Source organism: Schistocerca piceifrons, chromosome 6 (assembly GCF_021461385.2).
Source record: "Schistocerca piceifrons isolate TAMUIC-IGC-003096 chromosome 6, iqSchPice1.1, whole genome shotgun sequence".
NCBI lineage: Eukaryota > Metazoa > Arthropoda > Insecta > Orthoptera > Acrididae > Schistocerca > Schistocerca piceifrons.
Genome location: NC_060143.1, coordinates 478397474 through 478412937, shown reverse-complemented (window position 1 = coordinate 478412937; position 15464 = coordinate 478397474). Strand labels below are relative to the sequence as shown.

General features: G+C 41.2%; 1 protein-coding gene across 1 annotated transcript in view; it reads right to left on the bottom strand.

Moving 5' to 3' along the window:
* The window catches only part of LOC124802722, a 544884-nt gene extending 531985 nt beyond the window's left edge, over window positions 1-12899 (bottom strand). The window contains exon 1 of the mRNA XM_047263691.1: window positions 12724-12899. Within this exon, the coding sequence (XP_047119647.1) occupies window positions 12724-12811 (88 nt within the window). The 5' untranslated portion in view covers window positions 12812-12899. The remainder of the gene's footprint in view (window positions 1-12723) is intronic.
* Window positions 12900-15464: the final 2565 nt, after the last annotated feature.

The following is a 15464-nucleotide window of genomic DNA, read 5'->3' as shown; positions in this document are numbered from 1 at the left end:
TCTCTGTAGTTGCTTTTTGTGTTATTGTTATGTACACAGTACTATCAAAAGTAATAAATTGCGTATTTGCAGTGAACTGAAAATGAATAAAACAGCCGCTGTTCTTTCATAGAGGCAATTTATGCAAAACTAACAACCTCAGTTACTGGACACGCGTGAAAGATTAAACTTTTATTAAAAAAATGATCTTCGATTACAGTTTACAGAGACGCTTGCCGAGTACAAGTAGCGGCTATTAATCCATATATTTATTATTAATGGTACTTACCTCTTTTCGTTATTTCGAAAGCCAATTTTTAATTTCACGATCACTTGTCAAAGACTTGCACATGTTAAACAGAAACAAATGAACTGATGCAGCTTGACTGTGATCTGCAGCAAAGGCTTGTTACATGTAGAGGAAGGTATGTTAATCACGGCGGTCTGTCAGAGAGTAATACCTGTTGCGTGACGTGGATTCAGTTTGATGTCTAACTGAAAATTGGAAGTGCAATTAACCTTTTTATTTTAATAAATCGTTATTTTTAGCTGCGAAACGTAATTAATGCTTTCTTTTCCTCTCAGTTTAACAGGATGATGGCGACCACTTTGAATTTACTCCAGGTACGTCGAAGAGAAGATAACGATATATCAGTCAGCGATTTAGCATTATACGCTGTCGGTAAGCTCAAGCGGGGACTAGTAATTTTTTAGAGGAAGCGAAAAGAAAAAAAAAGGGAAACAACGAGGGCTACAAATGGCTGGGAAGAACAGTAGGTACTACAAGACATAGCCTTAAGAAGAAGAGGATGATTATGATGGTGATAAAATTGATGACGATACACTTACATTAATTTAACACTTTTCTTGCTTACTTTTATAATTATCAGTACTGTGTGACATATTTCTCGACTTTCCGGTGATTGTGAAGAAACCATTTTGCTATCACTCTGATATTAGGGATCTCCTCGCTAACTGTCTTCTAAAAGTTATCATTTTGTCAGTCACGACAGGTCTTGTAAAATTGACTCTCAGTATTCTAGATGCGCCCACTATGCTGATGATTGAACTTCTCGAGAGTACCAATATCGTTTTCGACACCTGCGAAGAACGTGAAAGTAATCATGAATCTTCGAGTGTTAATTTATACCTGACTGGGGCAGGACGTTGGCAGTCTTCTACGAAACCGTGTGAATAAAATTACGTAGTCTGAGTAGAATCGAATGGTGACGCGTGGACTCCGAATCCCCTGTAGTATGGTCTGCACAGGCCCTGAGACTTATTCCTTAATACTAGTGGATCTGCACTGTTAACAGTCAGTATGTCATAACAGACCAGATAAAAGTTGCTAGACGCGGATCCTGTCTAGCTAATTCTGCTGTCCAAGCGTTATATTCTAAACTGTGATCTTAAGAAACGCAGGTGAGACTCCACTTATCATAAAAAGAAATGTGAAATCTTTCTTTCTGTAAGTTCTGTTCAAAGTCCATAAATGGACAGTGTGAGAACGTCTTTGCCACTACTGATTCCTGTTATTATCTGAGATTTTTACAATAATCTAGCTAGGTGGAGTCTATGTTGTAAAAGCAAACTTTGTATATTGCACTAGGAATTGTTTGCAAACATCGACCTCCAAAGTCTTTCCGGTGCAGTAGCTTTTCGTTTACCCATTTCAGAATATTCTTTTTCAACACTGCACAGCACAGCAGTAATTATTAGCGAATAATAACTACTGCTTGAGAAATATTACAAGGTACCTTCAAAAATTTTGCTTTTTGGAGAATTTTAGAACTAAAAACGATTCCTCATTCGACTTAGGTAGCATAGTTTAACTTAATACCAATACTTCATATCAACCAAAAGCTACGTTTTACTTGAAACGTTACAAGAAAATTCAAGAAGGGAGATACATCGTAAGCAAATTCAAAATAGATTTGAGCCCAACCAATAAAAGATTATACGATACTTTATACAAACTTACGAACACACAAGTCAGTCATTTGGATTTTAGACTGGAAGCAACTTCAAATTGTCTCTCCCAAAACTGCTTTACAGCTGTTCCACATTCTAAGTGGTTTCCGACAAATTTTGTGAGGTCATAGATAAAGCATAGACGTCGAATTTTCCGCAAACAGAATAACAATCAATTATTTTGTACGGCTTATGGTAATACCATCCTGAGATAGTAACGCTGTCGTCATAACGTGACGTATGGTAGTGCCCTCTACCCGCTCTATAAATGGGAGAGTCTTAGTGACAGTAGCCGCTTTACCTGCAATTTTATACATCGACTACTTCAACTCATCCCGGAGGTTTCAACAGAAGAAGGGGTCATTGACAGTTCTACGCCACCTATATGCTTTCGGTTAGTTTGTCTACATTACATTCGTGATATGCAGCAGATATTTCTTTTTCCTCTCCACTTCCCAAACTTATAAATAATAGTCTCTTATAAATTCAAGTATTGCTCCATCGTCACCCCCCCCCCCCCAGTAAAACATAATTAAGCTTATAAACAACAACTGCACTAATGGTTTACCATGCAGTTCTCCTTATGATGTAACGGAAATTCCGAACTAGAAAGTTGCCTCACTTCTTTCCCAGCTCGGGCTTCCCTTGCCCTAGCACGCCCTCTTGTGGTCTTTTCCACCCAAACCGTGACAAAAATGGAAAATTGAGAAAAAAAATAATTACCGCATCAGTCATAGCAGGGCGCTGATTCGTTAAAGTTTATTTGGATTCAGTTTTTGTTTGCCTGCTTTGTGGTCGCTAGGCGAAGTAACCTATGAGACAGAGTAATGTTAGAACGATGTATGTTCTCTGTTAGGAACATCACCATATAACACAAAAACTGTTACCGAACTTTCAAAAAGCAAACAGTGTATATGACATGTCCGAAAGAACAGATACCACCTGACCATCTTCTTCTGTGCGGATGCACAACCAGTGCCCGAACTCTCGCGGGAATCGGTAAAAAGCCGCGAGTAATGAGCATAATTGGCAGGGGCACCATGAATATAGTGCCGGTCAATAAGTTGGGAATGTGGGTCTCACGGGAGGCGAGCCAGAGATAAGTCCCTGCAGTCGCGCTACCCTCTATGTCCTCGGTGGCTCAGATGGATGCCGGCACGGTAGCTACCCTCTGTAACAAAAAACTGAGTGAACAGGTCAACGAAGAACCTAAACTGGTGTCATCAGATATCCGCCCCGAACAAATTCAACGAACAATAAAGAACAAAATGAGAGCACCAAAAAAAAGAAGAAAAAAAAAAGATGGATAGAGCGTCTGCCATGTAAGCAGGAGCTCCTGGGTTCGAGTCCCGTTCGGGCACACATTTTCAAGTATCCCCGTTGACTTATATCAACGCCTGTATGCAGCTAGGGGTATTAATTTCATTGTAAGGAAACAGTGTACCTGAGTTCTGACAACGTCTTGTGACCGGAAATAAAATGGGTACCAATCACTCCTAAGATGAAAAAAATTGCGGAACCTCATCATTAACCTCATACAGATTCCTTATTTAAATTATTATTAGTTGTTTCCATCTTTAACGCACTGAAATTTTTCATCAAGTGCGTTTAAAACAGAACAAGAATAAAACGGGAAAATTAACAACCTGATGGCCCCGAAGGAACGAGACATATTAAACGCAGAATATGCCGTGCAGGTATCCATTTCCTCGCCACATTTTTTCGGCAACGGACAAACATTTCCCCAGCGTTAGTAATGGCCATTGCCACATAAAAATTCTACCTCGACTACTACCGAAGCATTTACATATGCATTATGTCATATCGTCTTCAAATTGCCAATTTGGGGAAATGCAGAGTGCCAGGCACCAATACGTCGGCGGCTGTAAACCCAAAACGGAATCAGACCCGTTAATTACGGGAGCACATCTTGCGGCTGTACTATAATTGATCAGAATTGTCTTGATAGCCTTTTGCGTCTCAGGTAACAACACGATTATTTTTATAGTTGCTTCAGTACTATTCCATAGTCATTTATAATGTAAAATTAATTGCAATATTATCCGTAGATCCCTCTGACCCTTTCAACCCGTCATCTGTGACTATGACTAAAAATCCCCCTCTGCCAAATTGTTAAGTAGCAAATTTATTATCGTACGTGGCTTCAAGACAAAAGAGTCGTTCTCTGTGCACTTCAAAATGTAATACATAACAAAAAAGTAAATACTCGAAGGGAAATTACCGTAACGAAAGCCCACCGGTCCTGAAAGAGTCGAATTCAGCTCAACATCCTTGTCCGCCACTAACGTGTGTGATAAATCATTTAACAAAATGTCGTGAAAGACAGCGCAGAGTTTTCGGCAGGGGCTCTTATCGGAACCAGGCAGTGCCTCATTGACATTCTGGTCCAGCTAATCTAATTTTGTCTCGAGATGGGAAGAGAGAACGTGGTTCCTCAAATTCTGCGGAGTGCCGTAGATTGACTTGCTTAGTAATACGAGAAGATCGACACGCCGAGAAAAATACCTCCACACCACAGAGCAGATCCTGAATATTTTCTCTAAAACAGTTAAGCCTGACTCCAACATGACGGTCTCAGACGAGGTTTTACATCGATTCTGAAGATGTCAATCACAACTGATGGCTAATCACTATTACTGTTCTTGGGAAAGGAACCTATGACAGCCCATCTACTATAATGGCCACTTAGCAATACTTTGTGTTGAGATTTCCAGCTCTAATTCTGGTCTGTTACTCGTATTATTTACAGGCTGAGGCGGAGGTAGAGAGATGGAATGCAGACATTAGGGACATCATAATTAATGAAAGAGTGTCTGCCTTTTTACAAGAACACACTTTTTGTTTAATCCTCAAATATGTTTCATCTCAGCTGTGGTGTCTTCAGGGGTCTTATTGTTTTTCAAATATATACGCACCACTTTTATGTGGGTTTAGAAATAAATTAACCTCAAATTATGTTGTTGTTTATATTATATAGTATGTTGCCATTTTATACATTATATGTGCCCTGTGCCTTGCGTAAGGAAAGTAAAATTTTAGTACGTACCTAATTTAAGCAACAACACAACTTGCTGTCCACAAAATGGCTCTAAAATCGTTCAACTGGCTCTGAGCACTATGGGACTTAACATTTGAGGTCATCAGTCCCCTAGAACTTAGAACTACTTAAACCTAACTAACCTAAGAACATTACACACACACACATGCCCGCGGCAGGATTCGAACCTGCGACATTAGCGGTCGCGTGGTTCCAGACCGAAGCACCTAGAAACGCTCGGCCACATCGGACGGCAGGCTCTAAATTAATCAAAACAAAAGAAATTTGGATTGTCGAACAAGTCGGGCCGTCTCTAATTCACGCAAGCATCGGGAACACAGCCTAGAATTCCATTATGATAATCAATTATATCTTCAACTATGAGTAACTATCTCAGCACCAGTACAAAATTTAAATTTTGACTCACTTAATGCACGCACGGTGATAAATAAGAGTTAATTTTTTTTCATGGATTTGTTACTGACTGTTGTGCAGAGTGTTGCGTCCTTTTTCAGTGTATCGCGAGGTACCCTGTTCTATTACGTGTACGACATAAAATACGTAAATATGGTGATAGGAATGAACGTACATTAGCCTGTTTAACACTGAGCTGTTGCTTAAGAATGGCGTACTAGCCGAAAGTGCTGTTGCACATTACTAAACAGATTGACAGCCGACGCGGAAAATATCATTTCCTTAATTTTAAGTCTCACTTCGGAAAATAGATTAACATTAATCCATTTTCTTCGTCACGTTCAGCTTATACGTTACTTTTATTACAAACTACGACGATCCGACCACTGAGACATTGCAGATCGATGAAACATTCTCGCAGCGAGCGATATATTTTCCGAGTTTCTATGGTTCCTCTTACCTGTAATCGAGCAGGGAGCGCAGTGGTTGACACAATAGAAAACAGCGGACTTCAGTCCACGCCCAATCATTCCGACTTCTGTTGTTTACGAAAATAAAAGAAAATGGTTCAAATGACTCTAAGCACTATGGGACTTAACATATGAAGTCATCAGTCCCCTAGACTTAGAACTACTTAAACCTAACCTGAGGATATCACACACATCCAAGCCCGAGGCAGGATTCGAACCTGCGACTGTAGCAAATGGTTCAAATGGCTCTGAGCACTATGGGACTTAACATCTGTGGTCATCAGTCCCCTAGAACTTAGAACTACTTAAACCTAACTAACCTAAAGACATCACACACATCCATGCCCGAGGCAGGATTCGAACCTGCGACCGTAGCGGTCACGCGGTTCCAGACTGAAGCGCCTAGAACCGTACGGCCACACCGGCCGGCCGACTGTAGCAGCAGCGCGGTTCCGGACTGAAGCGCCTAGAACCGCTCGGCCACAGCGACCGGCTCGAAAAGCAAGTAAGTCGAATGTCGTGGTTTTTCACTTGCTTCGGGGACTCAAATGAGAATTCCTGGAGGGAAGGTGTCGGTCTTTTCGAGAAACACTGCTGAGAAAATTTACAGAACCGGCATTTGAAGACGATTGCAGAATGATTCTACTGCCGCCAACATTCGTTTCGCGTAAGGACCCAGAAGATAACATACGAGAAGTTTGGGCTCGCGCAGTGACACACAGGCAGCCTCTTTCCCTTGCTCTATTTGCGAGTGGAGAGGAAATGACTAGCAGTGGTAAGGGTACATTACGCCACGCACCGTAGTTGGCCTGCGTAGTACGTGTGTAGATGTGGATGTAGATGAAGGCATACACGTGCAACCTTCGAAATCATTATATGTGCTAAGTGTCATTGCAAAAGTTATAATTTTCGGATACCTATGAGAAAAGTAACAGTTGTGCCATAGCAAGAAAAATACCCAATTAGAGCCAAAATAATTGATGATCAAGCAGTAGAACAAGTTTCATGTTTCACTCATCTAGGTTATGAATTATCTTTCAACGATGATGAGAAAATAAACTTTATCGAGTTCAGTATATATGTAGCAAAATTTGGCTACCACTGAAGAGAACGTGCGACAAGAGACTCAAATATAAGGCCATGACTTTGCCAACGATACATGAACGCGACACATGCATGAATAAAACAAAATAGAAACAAAATACAGTCATTTGAAATGCGGTTCGTCCAATCATTCAAAGGATATTCCGTACAATACAAAAAATCCAATGAATAGATAAAGCAGAAATTAAATATATTTTCGTTGAATGAAATAATTTACCAAAAAAGAAAAGTGTGGGTTGGTTGGTTTGTGAGTTTGAAGGAACCGGACTGCTAGGTCATCGGTCCCTAAAAGTATGGACAACTACATTTGGCGAATGGAGGACAATACAATTCAGAAGCTTGCCCTCAGATATCACCCTACCGGAAGAAGAAGGGTTTGGCCGACGCATGAAGAGATGGCAGTAAAACGGAGGTCAGAAAATGGTAATAGCCTAATCCTGGAAGGAGAAGTAAAGTAGTAAGCAAGTACGAAGTCACAGAGAGTTCTTTCTCGAAATCCTTGTCCAGATCAATGTCCGAAATTCTGAAGCCTAATCTTCACTCCTAATTCATTTCGGTTAACTTCACTATCTTCGACAGCACTCAGCATCATTAATGTGCAGTGGACAGAAACGTAAAACTTAAGGTTGATTCATCAAATCGGTCCTTCTAGTGACGTGTACCACTGTCAGACTATGCCCCTGTTTCTTTCCTGTCTCTAAAAATTGTACCTTAGTCTTAAAGGATGCATTACCCTCAAAACTCATTCGCTTCCCATTGTCAGTCTGGGACCACATTGTGTTCCAAGCTCCTACATCTCATACAGAGGACGAGGGAGGAACGCGGAATACCGAAGACATTTCTTCCTGGTCGCCTTTTGCGAACAGAGTAGGAATGACGGAAAACAATTTTACTTCGTGTAACCTTTACAACACATCACACTAGGGATTTCGGAGTACAGATGGATATATAGTGCTATGGTTCATCAAGCACTCTCTTCAATGCCTTAGCAGATGTTCAAAAATCTATAGTTTTTCTGGTAACGGCTTTCCTCAGACCATTTCTCCCGTGTTCATTCTTGATTCTCTTTACAGCTACACTCTATATGCTAGGAGAAAGAGACCCTACTTCAGCATCTATATTATATAATGAGCACGCCAGACTTAAACCTTAGATCATTTTCGGGCACTGAGAACAAGTTTAATAAAATTTTCTATCTCAAAGATGGATTCTTTCGCTCGCTTCTATTTGATCGCACTGAGACACTTTGGTTAAAACTACTGGGCTGAGAAGTCATTCTCGAGGGATAAAACTGCTTACTTACGTTTCGCTTGAACCAACTTAACTGAAGTTTGGCATTCAGTGTTTGAACGAGAATATACATATAATGTTGGGAAATTACTGTTGAATCTGAGAGTAAGTTAAACGGCTGTGACGATACTAAATATGTAACTAGACCATAGGACTGATATAATAATCATACACCACGATATAACATAAAAGCTCATCAACAAGGTTGCTTTAAACACCACTGTGTCAACTGGAGATGTAATGGCATGCTCTCCTCCGATTTTTGACCTCCCATACCCAGGCTGAAATTTAACGTGGACACCGAACCAATTACATCTAGGCATTTTTTCACATCAACAATGTCAGAGTCGAAAGTAGTGATGAGCGACAGATAAAAATCTTATAACTGACCGCGTACCTGTACCTCGTATACATACATAAGAATGTACATACAGGCGAATCGGTGGTTTCATATCGAATGGGTTTGCCGTTGACACTTGAATACCCACTATTAAAATGTTCCATTGTCTCTTTCCTGCATAAAACTTCTGCGGTCGAGTAGTCTGCGGAAACAGGATGCTTTGGTCTCATAGCGTTCCTTACTTTCAGAACTCAGATACGCCTCAACTCAAGAATTGTTTCAATATGGCTCAAATGGCTCTAAGCATTGTGGGACTTAACATCTGAGGTCATTAGTTCCCTAGACTTAGAACTAGTGAAACCCAACCAACGTAAGGACATCACACGCATCTATGCCCGAGGCAGGATTCGAACCTGCGACCATAGAAGCAGTGCGGTTCCGGAGTGAAGCGCCTAGAACCGCTCCGCCACAGCGACCGGCAATTATATTACGTTATCAATCTTATGCTACTGAAAACCACGAAGGAAGAATTGGAGAAATTCGAGAGCATAAGGACTCCCCGCGCACCAGACGCAAATGGAACACGAAGAAGGAGAAAAAGAGGATATCCTTTACATTCAGCCACTGAGCACACTGTGAATTGCAGAGTACAGATGAGTAGGTAATACATGCATGTAAATTAACTATTGACTGATGCTTTAGTAAATGTCTCGTCAATCTACGCTTCCTTCCAGTAATAGTTTTCAACAGACTTACTTCCTTCTTCGTTCTTGCTCGAATCTTTTCACTGTAAGACTAGGAAGAATATCAGTTCCTGTCACAATAATGCAATTTAGCTACCTTCAGTCTTGGGTCGCTTTCACGTATTGCGAATAAATTTAGGAAGAATTTTCTACCTCTAGGTGAAGATGCTCGTGTTAACGAATTCTACCTTCCGTTTCTTGTTTAAATATAATTAATTAATTACATTAACTTAATAAGTCATATTTAATGAGGAAGGGGAAACAAATTTCATTTTATTTTCCATTAATAGCTGAAATAAATCTGTTATTTTTCGATCGGAAATAGGCATTGATATCACCAGCAACATCTATTGCATTGTACTTTTCACAAAGCGTTTCGAAGCATTATACTTCCGCTATCATGAGGGTTTATGTCAGCTAATTAGACACGTATGCATTGTGTGTACGAATTTTGGATAACCTGGGGCACTATCTGTAGAGGAGGAATAAAGAAATCTACTTTAGTTCAAGGCTGAAACTTCTGTGAAGGTTTCTATTATATAGGTTAACAGTTTTTATGTTATTGTTCCCAACTCAATCAAAACGTCCACATGACTCTGAGCTTCGTAATAAAATATTTTTAATTTGATTTGCTGCCAAACAGTGCCGAAACTACCCAAACGATATACATGCAACACAAATGTGACTTATTAATTAACATACTTCCATCTGAAGATGGAAACGTAATTCTCTGAAACAGGTAGTGGAAGATATAATATGTGTGGTTAGTTACACTAGTTAGTAAATTTCAACTGATTTTGATAACGGTAACATTCAATTTGCATTTAACGATCTTTTCGGAGCTCCGTACTTCAGTTGGTTGAAACGGAACCATTATAGGGTGACTCTGTTGTCCGTCCGTCCGTTTTCCTGTCTATCTGTCTGTCTGTCCTTCTCTTAGAAACCCTTTTTCTTAGGAACTGGTAGACGCATCAAGTCGAAATTCATGCCACATGTCCATTGGCGATCTAACGAATAAACTCCAAAATCAATGCAATCAAAAGATACAACCATTCATATAGCTTATTTTTTATGCTAGCAAACTCATTCACCAAATCGGCAGTATTCTTCCCATTTTCCTAGAATCATGATATTCAGCAAGGAACGATATTTCATAGTAGGCCTACAAGCAAAGAAAATTATCCGAAATGCGTTAGTGTCTAATTATATCATACGAAAAAAATTTTTTTTTGTTATTTATTATCCCAAATATCGGCTCTCTCCGTCCCTCTGTTAACATGTCTTCTTATCAAGAAGGGGTGGACGTATCAAGTTGAAATTTATATCGCAGGCTTCTGTCTCTGGTCCGTTTGTGGTGTAAAAATTTGAAGCCTCTAAGTCAATGAAACCAAAAGGTACGGCTATTTATGTCACATATTTTGATACTCGAACTCTCACCCATTACAAGCTACAGGTTACTTTCCGTTGACCGATATCTTGCCATCACTGTCGACAACGGGCAAAAACTGTCGAGTTTCTCGACTTCCGGGATGAATGAAGTATATCTATACATAACTAAGTCTTAATTTTAATTTTAATAATGAACAGCCTCAGTTACACCGTTTACCTAGAATTTACCTAGGTTTCAGTCGGGATAACCCAACCTTCTTCAGAATAACAGTATCTATCGTTTGGCCATAGTGGACATCGTCAAGCTAAAACGATAGATACTGTTATTCTGAAGAATGCTGCACCCTTTACCTAGAATTTACCTAGGTTTGAGTCGGGAGAACCCAATCTTCTTCAGAATAACAGTATCTATCATTTGTCCATAGTGGACATCGACAAGCTAAAACGATAGATACTGTTATTCTGAAGACGGCTGCACCCTTTACCCAAAATTTACCTAGGTTTGAGTCGGGAGAACCCAACCTTCTTCAGAATAACAGTATCTATCATTTGTCCATAGTGGACATCGACAAGCTAAAACGATAGATACTGTTATTCTGAAGAAGGTTGGGTTATCCCGACTGAAACCTAGGTAAATTCTAGGTAAACGGTGCAACTGAGGCTTTCATTATTAAAACTAAAATTAATATTTATACAGTTGCTGACAGGGCCGCGAAATGTTGAAGATATTTATAATTAAGTTTGAACGGAATCCTCAGAGCGTGAGTCGTACACGCACCTGGCCAGTTCTTTTGTGAAAAAGAATGACATTTCTGTCGACAGGAGACCACAGTGATGGTTCTTAGAATAATTTGCTTTTCCACCACAATCACATTAATTTTTAGAAAAACTACTGTATTCTGCGATACCGGCCAACTTCCGATAATAAAATACAGGCCGTGGTTCAGTCCCACTACTGTAGAGTTTTCTTCTGGCGTAGAAGTTCATTAAATTTTACGTTTGTAATATCTCTTTATATTCGATGAATTATTCTGATACAATTCTACCCTTGAATGACGTTTACTAATTTTCTATCTTGATACTCGCTGAATCCATGCGCAAAATAGTTTCATACAATAGCTATGCCATGAGCGCATAATTATTCTTTGTAGTACTCTCTCTGGTGGTTGTTAGAAAAAAGCTTCCGAGATTGTCTTCGTGCCGATTAGCCTGAGCATTGTTTGAAGAATTGTAATCTGAATATTGAGATTTATGACAAAAGATAACTGATGCGAAATTGTATGATTAAAAAGGATATATATATATATATATATATTGCTCCTTCATACAAAAGGTGTGTAACAATTTACATTATTTGATATTTGAGAATTAATGATATTCATCGATATATTGCGTAGTTGTTAATCAGAAGGGAACTTCTGAAAGACTGGATACGAACCTGCATTTAATAATCCAAGAGCTCCTTTACTTCTTCGGAAGGTTAAACTTCATCAAAGCCAAATATCCGCTTGATCTGAGGCTTCCCGACTGATTATACAACGCTCCCAAAAATTTGTACAGATTAGCACACTGCCGCAAAGCACGAGCCTGCAGAGAAGAAGAATCATCGCCTGATTTCATTCTAACAAGTAAAATTTCTGAATCATTTTGAGTGACTGAGTTATAACTGTGTTTCCTATTATGAATGATTGATTGCTCGAACGATTGAGAACTACATAACTACATAATTACATAGATAGGAGGAAAAATTACACGTTCTAGCGATATTAAGCAGAGCAGGGAATTTCAGAGAACTGAGTTTAGTACATCAGCTTTGTGTCGGTAATGTATTGTTGGATCTGAGAGTAATTGGACTGAGGCAAACCATCGATCTCGATAGCGCACATACAGTACATGCGAATGCACACACTGTCGCGACGTCGGTTTGGTGTCAGGCAGGCTTCTCCACGGCACTCGTACACTCACCTACTATCCGGCCACGGAGGACCGCCAGAACGACAACCAGCGCAGCCGCCAGAAGGACCGGTCTCGGCCGAGGTCCCATGCCCGCCATGAGATTGTCACTCGCAGGGTTCTCGCCGAAGGACTAGAGTGTCAGGCGCGATCGCGAGCCGGCGCTGCTGCGACAGACCGCCCACGCATCGTCGTCCCGCGGAGCGCGGCGCGGCTGCCACTGGCCGGCGGCTGTGTCCGCGTCGGCGGCGGGGGCGGTTCGGGGGGCGGCGTCGGTGTGGGGTGGACCGGTGTGCGCGCCCGCGCGGTCCGCAACTGCCGCCTCCGCCGCTCGGCGTCCGGGCCGCGGCGCGCGCCACTGTGCGCCCACTGCTGCCAACTGCACCGTGCTCGAACGACACCTGCACGGTACAGCGCGCTTCGTCGTTCGTCACCCACATTCATAGCACGACGATCTGTGCGCCCACTGCCGACAACCTTCCCGGGCTCGAAGAACTCCACGAGAACTGCACAACCATGCGCTGCGCCATTCGATATCCCTTTCCACATCACAATTGTTCTACGTAGTAAAGAATGTTTTCACGCCACTGCCACGAAGATTGACACGTCCGACCCAATATTCGGGACGGTAGGTTTTTTGTGCCACGGCCTTGCCGCAGTGGACACACCGGTTCCCGTCAGATCACCGAAGTTAATCGCTGTCGGGCATGGCCGGCACTTGGATGGGTGGCCATCCATTTTTCGGGGTGCACTCAGCCTTGTGATGCCAACTGAGGAGCTGCTCGACCGAATAGTAGCGGCTCCGGTCAAAGAAAACCATCATATCGACAGGGAGAGCGGTGTGCTGACCACACGCCCCTCCCATCCGCATCCTCATTGAGGATGACACGGCGGTCGGATGGTCCCGATGGGCCACTTGCGGCCTGAAGACGGAGTGCTTTTTAGGTTTATTGTGAGACACAAAACGACCTGCTGCATTTTTGCACTTCAAAGCATGTAGCTAACTTCTGTGACTTTAAGGGGGATAGGCCGTTAAATGGGCCGACTTGAAGCAGGAGAGGCACCACAGGACTTTTTAATTTCCACTGTCTATACTTTTACAAGTAAATTCATAAAACTTTGTCAGCACGACCAGGAAGGATTCAGGATTCACACTCGTAGCAGCGGAAGTTCAAAAACATAGCAAAATTATTTTTTTACATGTGAAATGTCATCATTTTTTCATTTACTATTGGCTGCATTTGTTGTGACAGGTGCACGTTTCTTCATAAGTAAGAGAGACTGTTCGATAAATTTTGCACAGCATACAAACCATACGTACATGAGTCTGGAACTCTAGAATCTATTTAATTTATGAAAAAATAAATGAGCTGCTAGGTTTTAAACTTTATGTTTAGAAAAAAAAATTAATTTTGTAGTTAATTATCTCAATTTTTACCACAGTTTTTAAAAGATTTGGAAAATTCTAGAGTTTCATACACGTGTAAGTATGTTTTGTATGCTGTGCAAAATTCGTCAAAGAATCTCTCTTACTTGTGAAGAAAAATGTACCTGTAGCAACAAATGCAGCCAACAGTAAGTGAAAAAATGATGAAACTTCATATCTAAAAAATATTTATTTTGTTATGTTTTTGGACTTTCACTGCTATGAGTGTGAATTCTGAATCCTTACTGGTCATGCTGATCATGTTTTATGAATTTATTTGTAAAGTATAGACAGTAGAAAATGAGATGTCCTGTGGTGCCTCTCCTGCTCCAAGTCGGTCCGTTTGACGTCCTACCCCCCCTTAATGGTTTCAGGAAAAAATGGTTCAAACGGCTCTAAGCACTATGGAACTTAACATCTGAGGACACCAGCCCCCGGGCTTCAGGAAACAAGTCGAAATAAAAAAGAAAACAACACATATGCAGCAGCTCCTGGGAAACAGTGATTCATCGGGAGGCAGGGAGGAGAATTATAGGAAAGGTCAAGAGGCGGATTCCCTATTCCTCTATTCTCCTAAGGCATTTGACACGGTGCCACACTGCCGACTGTTAACGAAGGCATAAGCATACTTAGTAGGTTCACAGAGATGTGAGTGGCTTGAAGACTTCTTAAATAGCAGAACCCGTTATTGTGTCCTCCATGGAGAGTGTTCATCAGGAGTGCCACAGTGAAATGTGATAGAGCCGCTGTTATTTTCTACTTACATAAAATATCTGGCGGATTGCTGTGGTGTGTGGTCGTTGAGTGACGGTAACGCATGCAATATGACCTAGACAAAATTGGTAGCTGGTGTCAAGAATGGCAGCTAGCTCTAAACTTAGGAAAATATCAGTTAATGCAGATGAGTAGGATGAACAAACAATTACTTGAATACAGCATTAGTAGTCTCCTGCCTGACACAGTCACTTCGATCAAATACACTACTGGCCATTAAAGTTACTACACCACGAAGATGACGTGCTACGGACGCGAAATTTAACCGACAGGATGAAGATGCAATGATATGCAAATGATTAGCTTTTCAGACCATTCACACAAGGTTGGCGCCGGTGGCGTACCTACAAAGTTCTGACATGAGGAACGTTTCCAACCGATTTCTCATATACAAACAGCTGTTGACCGACGTTGCCTGGTGAAACGTTGTTGTAATGCCTCGTGTAAGGTGGAGAAATGCTTACCATCACGTTTCAGTCTTTGATAAAGATCGGATTGTAGCCTATCGCGATTACGGTTTATCGTATCGCGACATTGCTGCTCGCGTTGGTCG